Source organism: Canis lupus, chromosome 23, assembly GCF_003254725.2.
Source record: "Canis lupus dingo isolate Sandy chromosome 23, ASM325472v2, whole genome shotgun sequence".
NCBI classification, from domain to species: domain Eukaryota; kingdom Metazoa; phylum Chordata; class Mammalia; order Carnivora; family Canidae; genus Canis; species Canis lupus.
In genome coordinates, this window is record NC_064265.1 from 15021630 (window position 1) to 15047947 (window position 26318).

Sequence of the window (26318 nt, forward strand, 5' to 3'; positions counted from 1 at the left end):
ATCCAGAAAAGTTGAGTCATTTACCACAGGTCACACAGCTTACTTAGTGGAAAGGCAGTGTTCAAACCAGGCAGTCTGGCTTCACTCCAGACATAAGCATAAGCCATACTTACTCTCAGATATTAATGTAGATCCATATTTATTTTGCACATTATTATATAGTCCCCTATATTCACTTGAATTCCTATAATAAACATGTTCATTGTCTGACACAGCATAATCCTCTTTACTATCAGTGGTATATGCACCATAAGCTAGAATTGGGAGGATGCCTGTTTGTTCAATACAGAGAATGAGTACTCAGCGTGTGCATATCTACATATTCCTTAAACATTTGTTTGAATAATATATTTGGAACAACATTCTCAGTGTAATTACTAGCATCAAAATATGTCCTTTATTGTTCTCTCCAATCTGACTTTTTAAAAAGTCTCTACCAACTTAAGATGATATCAGCAAATATGAGTGAACCAGATGTGTGGAACACAGCATCGGATGGCTTGCATGAAATAATGTTTGCTACCTGAGTGGATATGAATGATCAGTGCAAATTACTTTAATTGGCATGTTTCCAACTGTTTCCTGACTCACCCTGAAGACACTGCTCCTTTGTAGCCTTCTCAAGTGTTTGCTGTGTTTTGTTCTTTGTTTTTCCTTTCTCACATCTCTTCTCCCAATGGGCCTATAAGTGGAGAGTCTTCCTTGTTCCTAAGTCCATCTAGTTTCGCTCTTACCTAAAATCTCCAATTTAGAATTTTTCATAAGAAAATCATACAATCAGTGTGGAATCTTCATTTTCACTATTGTCTAGAGATCCCCCCACCCCCAGTATCATTGCTTTTAGCTCTCCATAAATACCTTCTGGATCAGTTACTTTCCTTAATACTATTCTTGCTTCGTTTCTTGGATATTTCAATAAGTATTAAATGGTTGTTTCAATGCCTTGTTTTATCAGTTCCTTGAGCTCCTCAATGATGTCACATCTTCCTTCCAACCTTAGAAACACACTTTCATGGTTATAATTAACAACTGTAGATAATTTTCCATAAATATAATTGCTACCTCTTCACAAATGCATGTTGTTTATACTGGTAACCATTTCAAGGGTCATTCTTCTGAAAGAGATACTCTAAATAGGATTCAGAATATCACTGAAACAATATTTTCCCTCAAACATGAAAGTGGCATGACAGTAATACCCTTCTGATCATGAGTGCTTACTTTTAGGATACCACCTCCATATACATGAGGAAGACTGCGATTCAGAATCACTACTGTTAATCCACAGGCTCTAAATGCTGAGGCCAAAAAAGGCAACTACAGGCTTTTATTTATGTGTGTATAACAATCACATGTTCTCTCCACTTCCTTCACACTACCTTCAAGGCAAAAGGTCTAATAGCCCTCTGCCTTCCCATAAAGTCATCTTTGGCTGCCCTTTTATTAAATGATTTCCCTACGTAGGTCTATGGTCCCTCTCTTCCTTTCTCTTTCCCTTTCCTCCATTCTTTCCTCTCTCTTTCATCACCTTCTATATTTATCAGTGCTTATTATGAACCTTGTAGTCCCCAAACCACTTTTTTTTAAAGGTTTTATTTGAGAGAGAGAGAAAGTGAACAAGAGTGAGAGAGAAAGAGCATGAGTGGGGGGGGGGGCAGCAGAGGGAGAGTGAGGGGAAGCAGACTCCCCACTGAGCAGGGAGTCTGATGCAGGGCTCCATCCCAGGATCCTGGGATCAATACCTGAGCCGAAGGCAGGTGCTTAACTGACCGACCCACTCAAGTGCCCCACCAAGCCACTCTTTAAACCCATGCTACAATGAATAAAAATATTTTGTATCAGCAAACTCAAAATGTATATGTTTATATGTTTAAAACATATGCATAGTAAGACTATATTATTATTTTCTAAATCATAAACAGAAAGTTGATATAAAAACAGAGATATGTTCTAATATTTTCTTCAAGCATTCCTGGCAGATCGTCTACCCTTCCCCTGCAACACCTCACTTTGAAGGTAAACTTTCTAGGTTACACAAGCCCTGTCTCCATTGAGCTTAAGTCTCTTTGGAGAGAAAGAGAGAGAGAATTAAATAAGCAGTTACAAGAAAATGTGGATAGGAGTATTAGGAGTTTCCTCTTTTCTAATTATGTGGGTCTGCTCAATTAAATTCTAAAATTCTTTCTCCCAAACTTTCCCCAAGTCCATCCATTCTGACTTAATGAACTTCATTCCCCCAAAAGAAATCTTTATCTCCTCCTCTCACAGTATTTTGTACATATCTCTATTATAAATATCTCCGTTATACTTTCTCATGTATTACGTTGATAACACTGATTCTAACAAGCATTTTAGGATCAATTTTTTGGTGTTCTTGCTAGTTTCCTTTTCAAACTGAACTATTAGATGACAGGAACCATGTCTTATTATTTTTTTGTTTTGTAGTACCTAAATACCTAGTGCATTTTTGAGTTTCTAGGAGACATGGAATGCTTTTTTTTTTTTTTTTTTTTTAATTGAGGAATAGAACCTGACTACCACCAAATAGCCTGGGATATATTTTCAGTATATGAATGTCTGTTCCTAAAACATACATACATTATATCTATATGTGAAATAGCAGCAGTCTTTAGAATGATCTTAGCCCCACTATACTTCTTGATGTTAGTAACATAAAAAAGGCTGGATTACAGGAGCAATAAATAGCATATGTCACAAGAAGCATTTCAGTTTTCTAGTAAGAACTGAGTCATGCAAGAGAGGCCATACAGATTTCACAAATAGTATGTAATGCAACCCTTGAAAGAGTATGGGATTCCCAGACATGAAGAAACATGAGTCACAGATATAGTCAAGTAACTTCAGAAATGTTTCCAGGGGAAAAGAAAAGCCTTAATAAGATACCAACTCAGATCCTGAGAGATGTCAACAGCAGAAGCTTAGACACAATGGGCCCACCCGTAAATTCATTCCTAGTCAACCAATGTTGCTAAAGCTTTAAAGAACAGATAAATTAAAACGTGCTTCGCATGGGGAAGTTTTCCCCAGAGTTCCTCATTTTTATATAGGAAATCAATTTGCATCACTGATGATATCATTCAAATCAGACAACCCAAAGTTGTTAAGAGGTAATTTAGTTTTACGCTGAAGCAATTTGATACTTGTTCTGATTTGTGATTTTCATTTTGTTTGTTAATGAAAAAAATTAATGAACAATGTTACTAGAAATACAACTCATCAAAGCCTCAGCATTTTTAAAAAGGTTTGCCATGTACTATATGCCGTGATCATTGCACAACTGATGCCTGGACCTCTGCCTTGGAGGAATCATCAATCCAACAGCCTAGGCAAGAGCCCACGGTACAAATGCCCTTAGACATACCTTTGCACTGATTTGTGTTTTTGTCCAGAATTGCCTTTGTGGATACAATCTTTCCATACCTGAAAGAGAGAGAGAGGGGAAAAAAACTCCATGTTATTATAGCCCAATGAAGACGCTTAAAATACCTTAATGAACATCGGTGCACACACAATTGAGCAGGAATAAACCAAGAAACAAGCTCGGTACTCCCATTTCACACCTGGATGATCCCTTTTCACCAGTTCTTCTTTATAACTCGAGAATGTGCTTCCCTACATAATCACTGGGTTGAGCCTTCAAAAATAGACCTGTCAGGCTGTCATAGGTGGCTGAAAGGGGGTTTCAAGTGATTGTGATCAAAGTAAATCACACTGTGGATTGCTGGAGAAAAGCACAGACCTTGGCGCCAAGCTGAACGGGGCTTACATCCAGCTCTGGCGCTGACCTAGTGTTGCAATGCTGAGCAGTTTAACACAATTTCACCAAAGCCATTTTTTTCATCTGGAAAAAATGAGAATTGTAATAATTCCCTTTCAGGCTTTGGGAGAGGGTTAAATTGAAATATTAAGATTTCCTAGCAGTGCTCCTATGATAAATGGGATTTTTTTTTCTACTGGAAACATATACTGTAAGTTAACTGAGGATAAGGACTGAATTTTGGATTCTCAGTGCCTGCCACCATATGTAATAGATACTCCATAAATGTTTACTATAAATAAATAAACAATACGGGTAACCCAGTGGTACTCCATCTGCAATGAAGTGTCTACCAAAAATACATGTAAGCATATTCATTATTTTGTTATCTCTTGCAGAAGACCTAATCTAGGTTTTGTTTTTTAAAAGATGAGCAAACTGGAGAATGAAGCTCAATCTCTTTAAGCCTGTTTCCTAAGATATAAATGATAGAACTAAAGAAGATAATTTCTAAAAACCCCATCCTTCTTTAGGATTCCAGAAGGATGCTCCTGAATCATCACAACATGGATAAATTATAATGCAAATTTAAGTGCCAAGTTTACTGACAACTCACACTTATGGTGACAATTTCAGCCATGTCACAACATATTTGGCAAGTTTTCTTTTAATTATATGCTCCTAAGCAACTGTGAGTATATAGACAAATAGAAAATATCCCATGTAGTGATAAACTAGGTTCCCTATCACTACTGTTTCTTTTGCATTTATGGGACCCTCTTATTCTAGCATTAATTCTTTGGAGCATTTAGTGGTCATTTATTAATATTCTGGTGTTGATAATGTCATTGTTCTAGAAATGCCTTTGCCTCTTTTCTTTTCTTTCCTACAGATGTTTTTGGTTTTCCTGTTTTTGTTTTTATTTTTAGAGAGAGAGAAGGAGAAAGCATGAGCCAGGGGCAAGGAGCACAGGGAGAGGGAGAAAGGAAATCTCAAGTAGACCCCATGCCCAGTGCAGAACCTAACACCCAGCTCGATCTCACAACCCTGAGATCATGACCTGAGTTGAAATCGAGTCAGGCACTAACTGACTGAACCAATCCCAGGAACTTCTCAGATGTTTTGATCAAGGATAGATTGAGGGTCCTCTAGAAATTTATGGAATTAATGCTATTATGAAAGTGATGCCACCAATAGCTTTGAAAAATCATTAGGAGCTGACCTATTAATAGGTCACAGTAGGAACTAGAATATTTGTATATACTTAGATGAAGGGGTCTGGAGATAATTCTCCCAGGCCCCAACATGACCCTTCTTAAAGTCAGCCAGACTGGAATGAAGCTGTCCAATACCAAATTGAGTAGCTTTGCCAGCATAATCATGAAATTTAAGCTACTTATATCCCTGGTACCAGCATACTTTCTACATCTTTATAACCATAACTCTATAGTTAACTAAATCAAAGACAGCTAGAGCTGAAAGTGTCTACTACTGTTTTGCAAATGTAAAAAAAATTAATCTAACAGATTAATAACTTGATCAAAATCACGTAATTTGTGAAATGGGACCAGAATATGGGATTTTTAAGATTGGTACAGTGCTTAACCATTATACCACCTGCTTCCAAAACAGAGAAGCTACATATCTCAACTCTTCTAGCTTCATCAATCTTCATGTCTTTGAGAATTCAGGTATTTGGATCCAGGGTAATATAGTATAGTAGTAAAAAGAATATGCTGTGGCAACAAATTGCCATGGCTCATATCAGCCTAGGTATTTTTAATTGGCTAAGCAAGCCTTATGTGTTCTTTGTATCACTTCACCATCTATAATTTTACAAATCTATTTATTTAAATGTTCATTTAGGTTATTATTTGTTTAAATTTACATATACCTATGTACAAATATATAAAATTATGATAATAACCTCTACCTCAAAGGGTTGTTTTGAGGGTTAAGTGGAGTTTACCTAAAATGATAACAGTGGCTGGAACAGAATAAGAGCTCATTAAATATTAGCTCTTCTTACAATTATTTCCTTCCTGTTATCTGCTATATAAAAAAATCTCTATTCCTTGGCATTCTCTGAGGTAGATTAGAAATAGAAGGGGGTAAAGTTCTGTCCCAAACAAGAGCTTTAAATCAAAATCTTTCACTAAGAAATTTGGCAGATAAAATTATTTCCTAGAAGGATAATTTACATTTACCACTTATGTTGTTATTTTTAATATTAGGGATTACATTAACTATGTTGTCACTGTACTTAATCATATAAATGCCCATAGGTTCAAAGCTTTTGTTTGTTGTGTGTGTGCATGTGTGTGTGTGTGTGTGTGTGTGTGTGTGTTAGGTACTACATGCCTATTACTATACAAGCCCACTTTCTCCAAAATTTCTCATCCCCCAACATCCCCATGCCAAAAAACACATATGGCCTCTCCTTCAAGCTCTATTTCATCCCAAGAGTTTCTTTTTTTATGAAAATAATCAATAAAATACTATTATATTTGAATGGTCTCTTTAGTATACAATGGTCCAATGTATCTATAATTGCACTTTAAAAAATGTTTATTTATTTGAGAGAGAGAGAATGCAAGCATGGGGGAGGGGCATAGGGAAAGAGAGAGAGACAGACAGAGAGAGAGAGAGATCCCAAGCAGACTCCCCACCTGAGGGCAGATTCCTCACAGAGGGCTGGATCTCACAACCCAGAGATCATGACCTGAGCTGAAATCAAGAGTTGGTTGCCCAACTGACTAAGCCACCCAGGCACTCCTCTATAATATATTGTACCTATTAATGACAGTAATATTTGATAAATTTGGGCTATTCAGGCAAGTAAACATTGGGAAGATTATATATATCTTAGTGTAGAAAACAAAAGGGAGAAGAAAGGGAACATTTGCTGAAACTTATTCTTCCACACAGAGCACTATTAATACAGTATGGGAGAAGTAAAAACTAGAGGAAGAAAAAGAATTTAGAACATTTATAACCATCTCACATCAGGCACACAAACCCTTAAGACAAAATCCTTCTTAATTGGTTTCTAAAGCTACTCCTGAAAATTTTATATATAAGTACCTTCCAAATTAAAATTTAGCTCTATCTTTTAAAGAGGAAATTAAAAATTACTGTATCTCATAGTGAATTACATTTCCCAATGGGACTTTTAGCCTATGGTGTGCATTTTGTCCTACTGTATCAATATTACTAGGATGTCTTTCTTTTCCTTCATTAAACGTAGTATATTTTTAAAAAGCTGTCATTTTATTATGAAAAAAAAGGAAACAAAATTATTTCTTATGGAAAGCATTTGTGAATATTTTGGCAAGCAACTTTTTTCTAAAATGAAATTTTATGTCCCAGGAAACATTAAAATGCTACTATGAATGGAAAAATCACTCACACACACATACACACACACACCAAAAGCAAATTATTGTATTTCTTGATTTCCCTTTTTTTCATTACACTCTAGGCAAGGTTTTCCAATAGTGCTGGAAAATGAAACAATGGGACATAACCAAGAGTACCTGACTCAGCCATGAGTCTGTGGAGTTAGAGGAATTTGATTCTTTGGCTCAGTTACAGTATTTTGCATTAACAATTATTCCACAAAGCTAGGATATGCTTTAAACAACAAGAGAAGGTATTTAATGGGCCATTGGTTCCAGTTCATGTTTGAACTCTCCTGGTGACAAACAGGTACTTTCTGCATGACTGGTGCTGTATTCTCTATGCTCTGCAAAATCAACATCTGATAGAGGTAAATCAAGTTTAGACTTTTTTTTTTTTTTTTTTAGATCCAAACCACCATAAACAGAAAAGCCACCAATGTAATATACCTGTGAAGAATTACATCAAATCTTTCTTCCCAATGTTTTGTCAAAGTATACTAATGGACTATAGTAAAAACTATACAGACTAATGATACATTTTTACACACTCTGGAGAAAAAATATTTCTGAGGCAAAATGTATTTCCAAACATAAATGATCTCCCTTATTTACTCTTCTCCTTCTTTGGGTTTAGAGTAAGACTGTAAGTATTCATAACGTTTTTCTTTATGATGCCCATGAGTAGAAAGCAAAATCTGATGTTAGAGAAATATATGTGACCAGATCATTTCAGGATGACGCCTGAAAATAGACCTGAGCAGTCATGCCATGTGCCTTCTGGCTCCAGAAGCTTTCAGACAAATCCAATTCACTTTCCCATGCTTTCATTTCAGCTAGAAGAGATACAGGATTATCCACAGTCAACTTCCTCTGGGTGGGGGAGTTCAACTTCTTGAGGGAAACAAATAAATGAAGTAAACATCTTTAGTATCATGATTCTCAAATTCAATACCTTCTCTAAACCAATGTGAGAAGCCCCTAATTCACATTGCTAGGATACTTTTGGACATAAAAACATGCAACTCCATATAACATCTGCATATTCACCAGCTGTCTGGAGTGCCCATACATTCTCCAAATGCAACCAGGTCCCAAATAGCATTTTATTTTTATTCTAAGCATACTCTGCAAACCAGTAGCCAATCTGTAGTAACTACTCAATTATATTTTACATTTTCATAACTGAGTTTTATATATTTATGTGTTGTCTATTAACTCACTTTTACTCTAGCTTGTCAACTCAAGTTTTACATTTAATTTTTTAAAGAACAGTCAGTTATTTCTGGCATTTATTCTTTTCTTAAACAGCATTCAGGTCAAACTATTTGTTGATGCACTTGATTACTCCACATGCAAGCCTAATTTGAACTAATGACATCTATTATTTTCCAAAGTCGAAAAGAAAATAGAGCTATTATGGATCTACTCTTGGTGCATTATGAAGACATCAAATTGGTGGGATCTTTCTATAAAAAAATTATTTTTAAATCCTTTTGCTGAATCACTCACTGTGTATATTAATTCAAAAAATACAGGCAAAGACTGAAAATAGAGTCTCCGCAGTCAATTAACTCCCAGCTAACTCATTTTTCACATGCCTTCTGTATTGATACCAGACTCAAAAAAGGTACTGCATTTATTTAATGGATGAAACATTATCCTTTCAGCAAATATGGTTATTGCCTACTTCTAGATGGCTCATTCATTCTTTGGCATTTAGGGATGCTAATGGAGTATATCTATGGCTTTAGGGATCCAGTAAGAACTTGGTGGGGCTATTCCTTTGATGGGCCACATCAGCAGCTTTCATCTACAAGAGAAGTCCACACTCAATAATATTCTGAAGCATTAACAAGTTCAATCTACCATTGAATGGTTGAACCCAGTAATAACTGTGGTGGGCTGAACTATGTCCCCTCAAAATTCATGTGTTGAAGTCTTAACCACCAGTTAAGTCTTAACCACAGTACCTCAGAATGTAATCCATATTTGGAAAGAAAGCCTTTAGATAACTAAGGCAAAGCAAGGTCAAATGAGTGGGCCTCAATCTATCATGACTAGTGTCCTTATAGATGATGACAAAGGCACAAAAGAGAGACCATATGAGGACACTGGGGTAAGATAGCCATTTGTGAGCCAAGGAAAGAGGCCTCAAAAGAAACAATCCCATCAACATCTGGATCTCATATTTCTCACCTCCAGAACTGTGAGAAAATAAATTTCTGTCATTTAAGCCACCCAGTGTGTAGTATTTTGTTATGGCAGTCCTAGCAAACTAATACAATAATGTCTATCCAGGGGCTGGTAAGCTTTGGAAACGGGAACAGAAGTGAGAATATCCAGACCACTGTCCTCCTTTTAATGCTTTGCTCAATGATTTTGCAGGTGGTCCTTCCAAGTCCTAACTTAACACCTCCAAACTCTTTGTCATCCAACATTTGTGTGGATAACAGGGCCAAGAAGTATCCCAGCACCACCCAGCACAGGCAAATAATAATCTAGAACCTGATTCTTGGCCTTGTAGTCTGGACATTCTTTCCCTTCTTTGCCCACTCCAGAGATAATCAAACTCTTAAATCATGGATCCACACCAAGTACATTTCACAAGTCCATTGCACAAACCAAAATGTCATTTATTAACTTACACCTTGAGAATAACACATTACAAAGAACAAAAAATAAGAGTTTCCAGTTGGGAGAATTGAAGAAAACTTCTCAGAGGAAGTGTTTGAAGAAAGGGCAACATTTTGGCAATCAGAAGCTTTTTATACTTCTTAGGAATAATAAAAACAATTTCCCTCCAAAAGGTTTTTTACACTAGGGTATTATTTAGTAAGTTACTATTATCACAGTACAGTCTCACCAAAATTCTATGGCTATAACGCTATATTTACAATCTGGTCAATTCTAAAACAATGGTCCTCTAAGGTGCACCAGAGTCTCTAGGAGGGCTTATTAACAGACAGATCACTGGGCCCTACTCCCTACTCCCAGAAATACTGATTCAGTAAGCAGAAGATGGGTCTGAAGAATATGTACTTCTAACAAGATCCCAGGTGACACTAATATGGCTAGATAGTGTTTTGAGAACCACCACTTCAAGAGAATAACACACCAATAGCAAAGCACGTGTGGTTAGTTATTTGCAAGACTCCAGAGACTAAGGGGCTCTCCGCAGACATAGAAAATTACTTTCAAAGGTGCAAAAAGTATGTGCCTTTGATCAAATGATATTCCATGTTGAAAAGGCAGACTAAATTTTTTTTTCAGAGTTTTGCTTAATATAGCCAATATAATGACTACTTAAAACCCAAGTATAGCTGATTTGGAATTTTTTCAGGTACTTTTTAGAAACAAAGTCCAACGAAAACACATGGCAATGTCTATGTTAACTCTCTTCCTTCACTTAAAATAACTAGTGGGTAATTAATAGTTTGATTGAATTAGAGTGATAATATAGTGTGAAAACTGACAAGCAGATGATTAGAACTGGTTAGTGCTTTTGCTTGTTCTTTAATAAGAAATGGGTATAAACTTGGAGCAGATATACCAGACCAAACATGAATACTTTCAAATTCTAAAATAAAACAAAACAAAATCATTAAGCTGCTGGTTCTTAGAGTTAGTAGTTCTTAGACTATACTTTAGATTATATATTTCAGTTATATAGTTAGGGTATATACTCCACCTTCTTAGTGAAAGCTTGTGATAAAGGGGTTTCCATGCAAATAGGATTGAAATCACATCTTTTGGGTACTTTCTGCAACATATCATAGCACATTTCAGCATGCTTAACATTATTTAATATTTGGTCTGCTAATGTAGAAAGAGAACGGGCTTTTGTTCAATTAATATGGACTTGAATCCGAACTCCACCACCCCTATGATTTGGGACAAATTATTCAATGTCTCAGCTCCTCAGTTTTCCTGATCTATATAATACAATCACAAAGATCTGTTTTTAATAGTGGCTGTAAAGATGAAACAAAATTGTGTTAAAATTCCTACTACAATGTATGGCATGTTGAAATTCCTTCTGTTCTTTTACTAAATCCTGCCTTATGCTTTGTTGCCTATATATGTATATTATAGTGTCAAAATGATAACTTTGATAATGTCTCTCTTGTTTTGTTTTTGAGTAAATTCTATACCACATATGGGGCTTGAACTCAGGACCCTGTGATTAAGAGGCACATGCTCTACTCACTAAGCCAGCCAGCAGCCTATTGACTCTTTGACAGGGCCAGCCTGTCTCAGTTTAAATACTTGCAAAAGCTCCCTTAGGAAGCACATGTATTACACTCATGTGACTTCTCATACTCTGAGTCAATTCACAATTTCTTCTTCACTTGCTCAGTCTTCTCCCAGCAATCCCTAATGACTTGTTCAGCCTGTTCTCCAGGCTCAACCATGCCAATGCTGCCCCTACAACCTTCCCGAAGGCTTTTGCCTTCTAATTTTGCATGAGCATCCACTGCTGCAGTTCAGAACCCCTCACTTACCCATTCTCTGGTTTCTCCCTTCCTGGCCATCAGCCAACAAGCCATTGTACTTGGTCTACCACCCCTTGACCCTGGCAGCCCTTGGTTCTCATTGCTGTCAGCTCCTGGTTTACTCATGGAGAGTTGACTGTGAACAGTACTCCACTTCCTGTGCCATTTTGTCTTCAAGAACCCAATCCTGTACTACCAAGTCTCAAGGTCTTCTATAAATGGATTTTAGAGATTTTCAACACCTCTTTAATCAGAAGCAATGCCATCTTGTCAGGAATTCATGGATCTCCCCTTTAAAACCTCTCTAATCTAAATTCCGATGTGTTATTTAGTTGACACTCACATCTATAATCACTTCCTGTGGGCCTGCCCCTGTTCTAAGCTCTCTAAATATATCCACTCTTGTCAATCATTACAACAACCCCATGTGATAGGCTCTATCACTAGCTATATTTTACAAATGAGGACACTTAGAAAAAGATTTAAGTAACTTCTCCCAGGTCACATGACCAGGAACTAGCAAAAGCAGAACCCAATCCTGGGCAGACTGTCCTCAGAGCACATTGTCTGCCAAAAGTTCAATATTCTGTCTCTTAGCTCTAGTCCATCCTGCCACTGTTCTCTCTCAAAAAGAAAGCCACCACTCCTCCTTTTCTCCCCTCCAATTCCCATCCATTCCTGCCACACCTTTCTCTGCCCTTGTTTCCCTATATATATTTTTTCTGAAACTCAACTCTTTTCCCAGTACCAGGGCTCTTTTCACTCTGCCTGCCCTTGCACATTTGTAGACTCTTTCCTTCTACACACTGGCTATCATTAGGTTTCTCTCTTCACATTCCCTACCAGACTTTTCTGAAATGATTGCTCTACTCATGCTACTTCTTGCTTTTCATGATCTATTTTTTACTTAACTCCTAAATACTGGCTTTTATCTATTGGAACAGAACTTTGAAAATTAACTAGAAATTTCTTTTTTTTTAACTAGTAACTTCTTAATAAATACAATAATCTGTTATGATCATCCTTGACTTCTCACTATCATTTAACTCTTCTCTCTCACTCTCTTTTTTTTGGGGGGGGGGTGGAGGAAGATCAGTTAGCCCTCTTAAAAACCTTCCTCTTGAAACATTCTGTTCTTGGGTCCTATGTATTACATTGACCTGGTTGGCTCTTAATTTCCTTCCTTGCAGACAGTTTTGCTTTATCTCCTTCACTTGCACCTTCTCCTCCTCCAGGTTCTTAAAAGTGGGTGTACCTTAAGCTTAATCCTCAACTCACTTGTGTTTGGGTGCTACTGGATCCACTACTATGGTAATTCTCAAAAATAGCATTCATCAGAATCATCTGTATGGCTTCTTATAACTCTGGGCCCCAACCTCAGAGTTTCCCATTCAGCTTCTTTGGAATTGTCTGAGATTAGGCACAAGAATTTGAACGTTTAACAAGGTCACAGGGGATGCTGAATTGTTGGTCCAAGGACTACATTATGAGAACCATTGCATCAGAAATATCTTTCATTACCATGCTTTGAATTTCCATTTCTCTGTGTGTCACTCTGATATTTCCTTCTCTGGATCTTCTTTCACCCTAAAACCTCAGTCCAGAATCTCTAATTAGAATTACTTGATATTTTCCCTTGAGTGTTGAGTGGTCATCTCAAATGGCACAACAAAGTTGAACTCACATATTCTATTTTCTCCTTCCCTGGAAGTGCTTCTAGGGAAATCAGGTAGCAAAATGTTCACAGGCCAGAGATTTCAGTGAACTGGAGATCTCCAGCCCACCTGAAGGGGCATCTGCTTTTCATCTATAGCCATTGTTACCATGAAGTAATATGATTCCAATGATGTTAGGTTTTCTGGTTTTTTTTTTTGTCTGTTTGTTTGTTTGTTTGTTTTAAGAAATCTGGCTTTTCTAGCAAAATTTCCTTATTTTTCGAAGCCTAAGGCTTAGAGTTTTGTAAAACAAAGTGAAAGCCAAATAAAATAGCTCTCAGACATAGACTGAACCTGAGGACTGTCACTTTGTGATGTTGGCATTAATGTCTTCCAGTCTCTGCTTCTCTCTATGAAAAACATAGGCCCTTCAAGGGTAAACTGCATGTTCTGACTTTCTTGTCTACCAGTTATTTCTTCCAAATCTGAATTGTTGTGCTCACAGCCTACATAAAATCACCTGGCATTATTATTGTTCTTATTATTTTCTTACTGCTTTGTGATATTATCTGCTTATTCTCTATGAGATTATCTCTTCAATCAGATCCTGATCTTTCAGATGTCCAGATAATGTGTTATGCTTTTCTGATCATCCTCAAAATATCCAGAGCTTGATGAATAATCTTCCTCTCTGGAAATCTGTTGATTTTTAAGTTACTTTTATTGACTTGCCAATGATTTCTACATCAGAAATATCCACAAATGATTGGACTACATTTATATATAAACACATACGTTTATGCCATCAATTGAGCACTTGCTACATGATAAGTCCTCAGTAGTATTAAGAGAAAACTGTATCAAATGTACAGCATATGTAACCATTTTGAGGGCCTTCAGAAGCAGGAGACTTGAGTTCAGCTGTGTAGAGAACACTCATGGTATCCACTGTATCCCCTGCTACCAAAGTACATAATCAGATTCTCAAAAGTTCTGTGACGGTGGTGATTGCTATTAAAATAGTAATTCATGGAGTACCTGGGTGGTTCAGTTAGTTAAGCATCCGACTCTTAATTTTGGCTCCGGTGATGATCTCATGGGTCAGGAGATCGAGCCCCACCTTGGGCTCCATGCTTGGCACAGTGTCTGCTTGAGATTCTCTCTCTCCCTCTCCCTTTGCCCCGCACCCCCGGCTCATGGTCATACTAAATAAATAAATAAATAAATAAATAAATAAATAAATAAATAAAATCTTTAAAATAGCAATTCCCAATCCTGCCATGGTCACTTAGCTTCATTCTAATTTCCTCCTAGATCTTCTATGTCACTACCCTCAACCTCCTCATCTTAGCTCATATGACATTTTTCTTATGCCTCTTCTCTCTTCCCCAAGCAGCTAATTTCAATTTTGGTTATAATCCAACAGATATTGAGCTTATCTATGTTAGCCATGGCATTGTACATTAATTATATCAATGACAAAAATGAAATATGCATTCCATTGCTCTATATTGTAACTTTTCCTGTCCTAATATTGAGGATGAGTCATTCAAAGGTAGGGAATAGGTCTTACTCATTTTATAACTCTGGCCTTATATTCAGAAGTCACTCAATGAGTGTTTGTTAAACGAATGAATAAATGAGTTGATACTGTGTATCTTACCCCTAGCATCAGATGAGACAATCCAGATGGCAATGAGAGTCAAGGATATCCAGGCAGAGATATATCTCCTACTTTGCAACACAGCAAACCGTATATCCTACAATGATGATACATCACTTTTTATATCTTATGTTCAGTACATGCACTGCATCTCATTCAAAAACAGAACGAGCTATAACATCACTCAGGAGCCAAACTAAGACATAGTTTTAAAGTCTTTACTGTAAAGTGTTTTATGGCATATATTATTTTAAATCTACAAAGAGACTCAAGGAAGAATATGACATAAAATACTGAAAGACAAATTTCATACAGTATAGCAGCTGCTCTAAGTTTTTTAATGGATATACAGTTTTTACTACTGGTGTGAGGAAGTATCTAATGCAAGGAACTCAATGACTTTTCCCAGGGAGGTTTATCTGTAAAAGAATGGTAGTATGGAACTGTCTGTGGAATCTTTCTGAGCTTCATCATGTTTAGAAATGCATTTCTGTGATTAAGTAATACAAGACTGCCACTGCTTCATCAAAATAAATAAATAAATAAATAAAAACAATGGGAGAAACAGATGAAATCATATAATGTAGAAAGAAGTAGTCTCATGAAGAGAAATTTTATTTTTTTAAAAGTTCACAAAGACAAAAAGCAGAAAAGATGAGAATCAAGCCCAACTTTAAAGTAATTTTCTTATCCTTAATTGTAAACACTTATAAAACAAAGTGTGTAAGTAATTAAGAACACAGTCATTTTTTGTCAATACATCAATCTCTACATTAAATTGTGATATTGGATAAAGCTGCTCCGTGTCATCCCAAAAGATTCAGTCCTTGTGAATCAATAACTGGATGACCACTGTTGGATGGATATTCAAATAATTCATGATAACATAAATCAATGGTGCAGTCCAATTACCTATGTGAGGATTATTTGCTTTATAGATTCCCTGTATTATCCAGGATACTTTTAAAATTATATGTAAGATACATACAACCATCACACCAGGTAAGTGGGGAGACTTAATAAAACAGTGCATGCTAAACATTCTAGTTTAATGAAAAGCTTATAGTAGATACTCAAAAACAGTATTTGCTGGGTTAATGATCAATCTTTTGATTATTTAATGGTCAGAAAATTCAGGCTGATGTTACAAATAGATTCTAAAAAAACATAATTTAAAAAGTGTGTAAATTACAATTTTTTTTTTAACTCAGTGACTTCTGGTTCATTTGCCTTAATCCTGCCCACTACTACTGCAGGTGTACACAGGCATACACTCCTGAGTGCATTCCTTTCATTCCACTGGGGGAATGTTTTGCATGAAAAAGAACACACCTATGACACTTGAGAAGGTCATGTGCGTGCGAAAGGGAAAATATAAGAAAAATTCAGCTGCTTCCCACATGTGCTATGGTTACAGATGTGTATTACACACTAAGAAACTCACCTAAATGTATATATACAGACAAGATGTAATATATTCTGCTTAGGAGGTAGTATCTTGTTCCCTTTTTTTAAAGTGAACCACTGGTAAAAACAAAGTAAAAGTTGATATGTTTAGATGGCATGTATTTTTCATATGCATGAGAGCATAATTGGTTCCACTTTTCTTAACACTAAATATAATGAAAAGCCACATTTCATGCCCATAAAATTGAAATTCTATTAATAGTCTTCAGCCCACTCCTCATCTGAGTACTGACATTTTAATAAGTTGATTATTTTCTTCATTATAGAGGTAATATATCATAAAGTTATACTTGGAAAATCTAGGAAAAATAGGAAGATGAAATTATTCATAATATCATCACACAAATATTATGTTGCTTAGTTTCCTTTTCTACATATGTTTGTTCTGATTTATATGTTTCATATAGTCATACCACTTACATAATCTTATATCCAGCACTAAGACTTTTAAGGACTTTATGATTTTTAAGAACAAGCAATGCCAAAATCAATGTATTTAACATAAAAATCCTTTCACTCTTGTTAGAAAATGTTAACGATGTAAGCCACACACAAACAAGAAGATCTGAAGAAGTAGTGATCCTCACTGGGTGGTTTATAACTTACATACTTAAAAGACAATATTATCACTAACTCATCAATTAAATTAGCTTTTTTTAATGAATAGTTACCAAGTACCAAAGAATATCCTCAGGAACATAAAGGTGATACCTCATGTACTGCATTTCTACTCTCTTGTTTCTGTTCCAAGTGTACATATTATTGTTCCAATGTGTGTTATATATCATCATTCCAATGTGTGTTAGCATAACAAGCAAATTCCAAAGAATAAAGGTGTGGGCAGCTGATACTTACCACTCTATGTGTCTATTGGCTGTTTTAGAATAAATATTGCTATAAGCATCTTTTGAGCTAGTAGTCATTGTAATTATATAAATGGATATTGAATGTGTGAAAGATTATTTATAACATGTAAAAGATGTACAACATTTTTAGATGAACACACATCATGGGCTTAAGAAATTATTAATTTTAACTGTGAAATATCTTGCTTTCCTCTCTCTAACACTCTCTACACTTTCCTCTATAAATAACCACTATCCTATATTCTGTAATAAAATATCCCTTGCTTTTCTCTATTATTTTGTCATACATATATGATATATATCATTCAGATTTGTTCATGTTAGAATTTTACACTTAAGTAATGTTAATCGTAGTTTACATATTTTGCTGCAACTTATTTTCACTTAATATTTTATTTTTCTCATTTAACATTTTATTTATTTTAAGATCTTATTTATTTATTAATGAGAGATATATATAGAGAGAAAGAGGCACAGACACAGGCAGAGGGAGAAGCAGGCTCCATGGAGGGAGCCTGACGTGGGACTCGATCCCGGGGCCTCCAGGACCACACCCTGGGCTGAAGGTGGCGCTAAACCGCTGAGCCACCTAGGCTGCCCTCATTTAACATTTTAAATCATGAATTCAACCACATTGAATCAAGGGTCTATGATTCTTTTATTTTCACTGGGTTATGGTGGTCCTTTGAATAAATAACTCATAAATTGTTTATCAGAAGTCCTGTCTATTTTCACTTATGTTGATCCATACACATCTCTTTATTTCTGCCATTACAAACATTGCTATTATTACTGGTTTCATATCTATTTACTGGTGTAAATGTGCAAGAGTTTTGCAAGCCTATATGTTCTGGAGGGGGTTGTGGAGAGACATCAGAACATGTGTTGTTTCCCAAAGTGGTGGATCACTAGCAGAATACTAGGTTCTTCACAACCTTACCATATTTAATGTTGCAGACTTCTGTAACACTTCCTAAATAACTGAGAATAAAATATGATCATACTTTGTAAGATTTCTGAGTTTTACAGGTTCATCAGCAATGCATTAATGAATCTTGACAGACAAAAGTAAATTAGGCAAAATTTCCAGGCATACCTTTCTGCTATTTCTGAGAATCAATAACTTTATGGAGTCATGAACTAGTTGTAATACACGGTCTGATTTTTTAAAAGAAGTAAGTGTTGGTAATGTTATATCTTATTATGCCTCTATAATTTACTATGGTTGCAAATTGTTTAAACTGTGTGCGTATATGTATGTGTAACTTTAAATATATAAGGCAAGAATAGCGCTGAAAATAATCATCTAAAAAGCACCCATGGGGGATCCCTGGGTGGCGCAGTGGTTTGGCGCCTGCCTTTGGCCCAGGGCACGATCCTGGAGACCCGGGATTGAATCCCACGTCGGGCTCCCGGTGCATGGAGCCTGCTTCTCCCTCTGCCTATGTCTCTGCCTCTCTCTCTCTCTCTCTCTCTCTGTGACTATCATAAATAAATAAAAATTTAAAATAAATAAATAAATAAAAAGCACCCATGTTTCCAAATACTTGTTCCTTAGAAGGTCTTGTCTCCACAAGATTTTGGTCCCTTTGAGGCAATTTATATTAGGTCTGGAGAAGACTCTTCTTCTAGCCCAGAAAACTGACTCCATACAGACTAAACTAGTTAAATAAATAATTATTGAAATAATTCAAATAATAGGTATTTAACAGTCAAAATAAAACTATGTTTCTTGCTATTCCCATAGAGACAAAATTAAGAACTAAAATAAATGTTTCTATTAATTTGAGTTATTTCTCAAATACTACATAAGATATTATAGTACTGTCTATACTAGAAAGTCCAAAACTCCAAGTCCTACAAAGTTACTGTATTAAACTCAGTTCTCAGGACTAGCCACTTAACTTATTCCAGATTAGGTTACATCACATGATGTTTTTCCAAGTGTAATGTCTATCTAAAAAGTTGAGCCTTTATGGAGGTAACATATGGGTATTGTGTATGGTTATCTAAACAAGCTTAAGTTCTATCAAGCCACAAGCCTTCTGGGGGATCTGCCACCACAAAAGTCAGAGGACGTGAAGATCTTCTGGTTTACCCTTCCTTTATGAAGGATGGAAAATTTCAAGAACATCAACAATGTAACATGTAGACTGCTGGCCGACTCATAAAGTCATTACAAAACCACAAAATCAACAATAACAACCCAATTTATGGGATCGTTCATGACCTTGAAGTCACTTCCACTGTCATATATATTTCTGTATTATCCATATATGACACCATATTAATGTAGAGGGAAAAAAAGCTGAACGTACTAATAGCATTCCTTGAAAGGTTAAAGTTTACTTAGAAGGCAAAGAAGTTAAACATTATTTATTCCTTTACTCTGATAAAAGTCCTAATAAACTGTCAGTTCCTTAAGTTAATAGTTTCATACCTGTACATATTTCTTGAAGCCAAATTCTTCTTCTTTTTTATTTAAAGATTTTATTTATTTACTAGAGATACAGAGAGAGAGAGGCAGAGACACAGGCAGAGGGAGAAGCAGGCTCCATGAAGGGAGCCCGACATGGGACTCGATCCTGGGTCTCCAGGATCATGCCCCAGGCCAAAGGCATTGCTAAACTGCTGAGCCACCCAGGCTGCCCAAAGCCAAATTCTTCTACCTCAAAAGATGCTACATATTTAATTCTCATGTTTTATGACTTTGCTATTCAAAATGCAGTCTATGGAGCAACAGCATAGTCACCTCTTTGGTCTTAAAAAATCAGTATTTGAGGCCCAATCCTAGAACTACTAATTTAGAATCTACATTTTAGCAAATCCCTAGGGACTTCATATGTACATCAATGTCATAAACCCACTATTTTACTACACGCACACATACACACACAAAAGGCATGCAATTCCATGCATTTTTGTCAAACCTCCGAGTTAGAAGAAATTAACTTTGTACTAAGAGTCAAGATAACTTTCAAGTTAGTAAAACTGCATTTGCCAAAGTTGACTAGCTGAAAGATAGGTTGGAACTTCATGGGGGGCTCCTGTCTTTTTCTCCTTTTGCAAGAGTTTGTATAGCTTTCAGCTAATATGTTTTTGTGGTCTGTAGCTAATAACACGCAGACGGTGCACAGTGTGCCAGAATTTGAGTAAAAGGCACTTTGGTCTCATCTAGGGAATTCTGCAAAATATGCAAGAGAAAGAAAAGCCTGGCTTAGAGAATGTGAGAACTCTTCAGAAATTTAATTATATGTTTTCACTTGGCCTAAAATGTCCCCATAGCCTTTGGTCAAACAATTTCAGAGTAATCTAGTGGAAATGGGATATGTGTTATCAAGTCTAAATCAATGCCAGTCTTATGTAAATAAAGATTTAGGGACACAGAGCCAAATTTCGCTGGCACCCGTATTAGTATCAGTAAATACAATGGTAATAAAACAATTAAGCAAACACTCAAACTGCACAGAGAGTTAAAATTACAGTGCAATTATTACCTAAATCACAGATTAAGGGGAAAAAAAAAACTATGACCAACCATGTCTATATATAAACAGTGTTTTAATTTGTTATTGTGTTGTGAGCCCCATGTGTGTGCCTTGTGTCTGACAAGCCATTCAGCCTCCTGCTTTCTTAAGTAGGTTTTACTGTTAAATTATGGCTAGAATTAACCAACATGCCAGTACACCATGATATTAATCTCCCAAGTATTCAATCACTTAACAATAGCATCATTATTCTAGAAAACTCTGCTTATTCACTGTTTGTTCATGTTTTCAGATGTTTCATTAAGAGCAATTTTATTTCAATAGAATTCAAAAGCTGTGCAAATGCATGATCTAAAAAAATAGTCTTAAATATTTAATCTTCTACAAGGAGTCCAAAAAAAAAGATAATCAAACAATGACTAGGTCAGTGAAATCAAAACAATTATTTAAAATTAAAGTATTCTGGAGAGTTCATGGAAGGGGCACTTGAAAGGAGCATGTGAAGTATAGGAGGCTGACCTCTGCTTTTCAAGAGAAATCACCAACTTGCAGGTATGTGTTCTGTCAGCTGCCATAATTCAGCTGTGGTTGCAGTAATAGTGTTGTGTCTCCTTCTTGTGACATATCTATAGTCCTTAATTGGCAGTGGTGTGCAGAAATGAGTATAATCACTGTATCAAAAATGGCCTTCTCTTCAGACTACTGATTTTTATAGTTCATTAAAAGTATTTCTCAAGAGGCATTCATATTGAATTCTGACTTCCAGAATGACCACAAAGGAACAGTTAGAGCCAGTGAGTGAGGTCCTGTGGCGAAGTCACGCTGATTCTTGAATTATATCCAAAAGTCGTGAGCCCAGTGTTTCCAGGACCTGCTGCTTACACAGCTGTTTAGATGGCCCAGGGCAAACCAAAATGACCAAATCTTTTTCTCCTAGGCAATTCCACCATAATATGCCCAGACCCAAATTGGGATGGAATTTAAGAAATAAAATAACAAAGCATATATGTAAACTACCCTTCAAGTGATTTCAAAATCTGCATAGCTGAAAGAATTCTTAGGGAAACTTAACTCTAAGAAGTCAGTCATATCAACTAGCTGCTTTGGAAAAATAAATATTCTGAATAGCAATGACTTCTGCCTTTGAAAATACATTTTTAAGGACCTTATATCAAATATTCCAGTTAAAGAGGTTTTTTACCATATAGATACCTGAGCCTATAAATACAAAGGCCTCCAGGCTCAGGGGGCTCACTAAATATGAAGGGAAAAAAAGTTTCAGAGAAAATGCATGTTCCCTTTTATTTTGATTCCAATCATAAAGCCATTTAAAAAGATAAAGGGAGACCACCCAGTAGGCCAGAGATATTAGAAGCCATTTCTCTGGTGGAACATGTTAATTATTTATTATTAATTATTTAAGTGCTATAGTGTTCCCATCTCTAAGTATACACTTGTATGTTAGAAGCAGCCCTTAAAATGTATTGCCTAACTGCTAATGCTCAAGCATCACACCAAGACACTGGTGTGGTTCACACGAACAAATCCATTTGCTGATGTTTATGTCTTTTATTCACATGACCTCCACTGTGGCTTTTCAGGAAGTAGCAAAAAAAATAGCCAGATTTACATTTTTTACTCCCTATCTTTAAAACCCTTTGTTTATCTTCATTGATCTCAGAGAGAAACAAAATTGCAACTAGATAAGTAAATGAAAGTGTTTATCACCATCGTGCTTATTATTTACTATTCATCTATGTATTTTATAACTATGTATCTGGCTTCTTCTGCATTCTAATCGTTGTTCTGGGAATACAGAGATGAATCAGATGTAAATTCTGTCCCCAGAGTGCTTAGCAACTAAAGCAAGATCACAGACATGAAAATAAATCAGTTCAATATGGTGTTGGTGGTACCATGTGGCTAAGACTGAAGCACACAGAATGACATATCATACTGCAACAAGACAGGATGGATACAATTTTCTGGAAGATAGGAATGGGTTGGGGCTGAACTGAGGGACATGAGCATCACAGGCTTTCCAGAGGAAATGGCATGTATGCTGAATCTCAGAGATATGTATATTCATTTTTTTACCTGATGAACAACATTCCAGCTGTGATGTTCATCGATAGCCCGTGGATCTGGCAGTCATAACCAGCACTGATTAGCAGTGCCACAGAAGATATAAAAAAGTTTCATGGCAGGATCCTAGCTATCAATTGCTTCTAGTTCTGTTGAGGGGTAACCATGGCTTTAACAACTCATTGGAAAGCCTAGTCAGGCTGCTAACCTGGTCTCCTTCAAACCCAATTTTGATATTTTAAAAGAGAGGCTGGCAGTGCTGGGAAGCAGAGGAGAGTGACCTTCATCCTGAACTCTATCATTTTAAGCAAATGCTTATTTTGACTGTCTTGAACCCAAACACCCTGCACTTGGCTACTCACTCACTTTAGAAGAGGGTTTAGAGACCCACCCATTGCTTCTCACCCCCTCAGAGCCTCACCTCCTACCTCCCATCCTCTCTGGCTATAACCACAGACTTAGTTTTCTTCATCATTTTTTATTTCCTTATGTTTTAGAAACCTTAGAGACCTGGGTAGTGGTCAGGCTGGTTTCCTCCTTAACTCTGGCCCATTTTCACACAAGTTACTTAAGGGCTGTAAGTGTCCAAGAAGCATTAAGATCACTATAGATTTTGAGGGTCTCAAAGACCTCAATTATGCATTATGTAGAAAATGTTTTACTGGCCAGTGAGGAGATCAGGCTGGCCGTTGATTCTGAAATGTATTTTGACATGTGGAATGTCAAGTGGGGCAGCATCCTGTCACCTAAGAATATATAAGAGAAAACATTTTATTTACTTTGTTTGTTTTAAGCTCCACAACATGGTGTAATGTAGTATGTAAATAAAAGAACATTTTGTGGGATAGGTTAGGGAATAAAAAAGGATGAATTACATAGAGTCCTCAATGCCAACCACAAAAGATTTCTAAGTAATGTGGCTATTCATTCCACTCACATGTCCCTGGTCTAACACTAAGAGTTCTAGCTCTTGTGATCCAGAGTATTGTCCATGGGGCCTCTCCATGAATGAAGAACACTTCTACTTTCACACTGATGTTTAACTAACCATGAACAGATAATCTTGTAATTTTGATTATACATTTTGGCACAGAATCAAAAACAGCTTTATTGATACTGCTAAAATAGGAGAAGCAGGGGTGAAATAGGTATCGTATCCATTCTAAGGTCTGGGTGACATTGAGAAAAGCAGAACAAGTGACATAATCCCAGCAATGGCATTTAAAGCAACCAAGAAAAGTGAGATGCAGCAGTTCTATGGCTGAAGCCAGGCAACTGCCAACAATTGGTCTAGACTGCCCATAAAGCTTAATAAATGGGCAACAGAAATAAATGAGAATAGGATATGCCCTCTAATTAAGAAGTAATATATGACAGTGTAAGAGCACATGAGTAGTCTCAGATTACCATTAAATATTTGAAATTAACAAAAAATTAAAGGAATAAATAGCATAGTTTGAAGACAACCTCTCCCAAAAGGAGGCACACAATCTGAAGTTGCTGTTAAAATACCATTAAGAAGCTCTGTAGAGAAATAGGATTTAACTGAACAAATGAAGCTGTAATTCAGAAATCAGATTAACAGTGGTAATTAGGACACTATCTTCCTTTAGTGTAATTTCTTTATATTTTATCATGCACTTTAGTCACGAGTCTCATCATGCATTATTACTCCATTTTCAAGAGAAAGAGAGACTCAAAAAATTAACTTGCCCCAAATTCACATGGCTAATATATGGCAGATTTGAATTCAATAGTGTAGACTCCTGTTTTTACATTTAAGCTTCCTGTTGTGCAACCCTCAATACCAAGTATTCACAAATATTGCACAGAGTAGATCACCACTTCCTACTTTTATATACATATCTCAAAAGCTTCTCCTGCCCAATGTTGCAATATAACCAATTTGTTTTACAAATCCTTGTATATCAAAGCTTCTTTAAGCAATTGTTACAGCTTGTTAACACTTTTAGAATTGTGTGAAATTCTAGGAATTCCATTTTGTTATTACTGTTACTAGCTGTATAATACAAGTGTCCTGGAGAGAGAGACTATGCCATGGAAAGGCTGCTAAAGATCTGGAAAGGTAAAACCCACTGAGGCTCTGGATTTCAGGAAGGAAAACGAGAAGGCACTAAAAAGAAAGGCATGGGTATGTTGTGAAGCATATACCTCCCTGAACACAGAGACAGCTTTAGAGAGCAGTGGAATCCCAGAAAACTGCAAGCATACTATACATGAAAGTATTCTCAAAAAGAGCCTTCTTTTTTTTCTTAAGATTTTATTTATTTATTCATGACAGACACAGACAGAGGCAGAGACATAGGCTGAAGGAGAAGCAGGCTCCCTGTGGAAAGCCCAATGTGGGACTTGATCCCAGGACCCTGGGATCACAACCCGAGCCAAAGGCAGACCAACCACTGAGGCACCCAGGTGTTCCCGGCCATCTTTTTTGAGAAAGATATTTCTCAGATAATGCTCAGATTAAAACAAGGAGTCCATGAAAGGAAGATGAAGAGAGAATTAAGTATTGCAGAGGAACAAAAGCAACAGAATGAGAAAAATCAAGGCAGAGAATTTGTTTGGAACTTCAGGGGTCCATTGGAAATGATCAATATTTCACACAGTTTCTGGATTATTTTGCACTGGGCTTCTCTAAGGGAAAATCAACTTCAGACTGGAGAAGTTAGATAGAACTGATAGTGAGATCATCAAAGAAAACTGAGACCACTAAGGATCAGTTCTCTCCCAGATAAATTAAGGACTGACAACACAGAGAAAAAAAAAAAAAAATGGAATTAGCACTGCTAAGAGACTTATTTAAAATAGAGCACACTGAGGGGGTGGGGGAAGGGCTCAGGCACATCTTCTATCTCAAATTCTTGGAATTTTTGCTGAACTCAGCTAAAGCCAAGGCATGTGCTGAATGGACAGACATAAAGGGACTTTCTGCCTAACATTACCACTGGTAACCAATCACATGCAGATTGATGTAACTGGCTATACCAGCACCAATCACCTTTTCTTCAACTAACTTATGCAAATACCCTCTTTCCTCTATAAAATTTCTAACTTCCTTTGTCTCTCTGGAGCACACTTTTGATTTTAGCCAAATTTCTGTCTCCCGGAGTGCAATCCCTAGAATCCCAAATAAATACACACATTTTATTTTGCAGCTTGCAGTTCTGTCTTTCACTGGTTGAAGACTGTTCAGGGAGCATGTGTTAGGAAACTAAGGTGGGTCAGGCGCTCTCCGAGATCAACGAATATAAATGAGTTACCTCCTGGGAATCAGATACTGCTTCTGTAAGTCCTTTCAGAGTTTATGTCTCAAACCCTGACCTCCCCTTCAATTGGGAATAGGATATTCCCAATTCACCAACTGTCTCCAGTCTCCAATGTAGAGTATGAGTAGAAATTAT

General features: G+C 36.5%; 1 protein-coding gene across 21 annotated transcripts in view; it reads right to left on the reverse strand.

Annotated features, from left to right (window-relative positions):
- Positions 1-26318, reverse strand: part of RBMS3 (RNA binding motif single stranded interacting protein 3) — a 1287947-nt gene that overhangs the window by 488215 nt on the left and 773414 nt on the right. For all 21 annotated transcript variants that reach the window (XM_025461062.3, XM_035705246.2, XM_049099705.1 and 18 more), the window contains one exon: positions 3383-3441. In XM_025461062.3, the coding sequence (XP_025316847.1) occupies positions 3383-3441 (59 nt within the window). The remainder of the gene's footprint in view (positions 1-3382; positions 3442-26318) is intronic.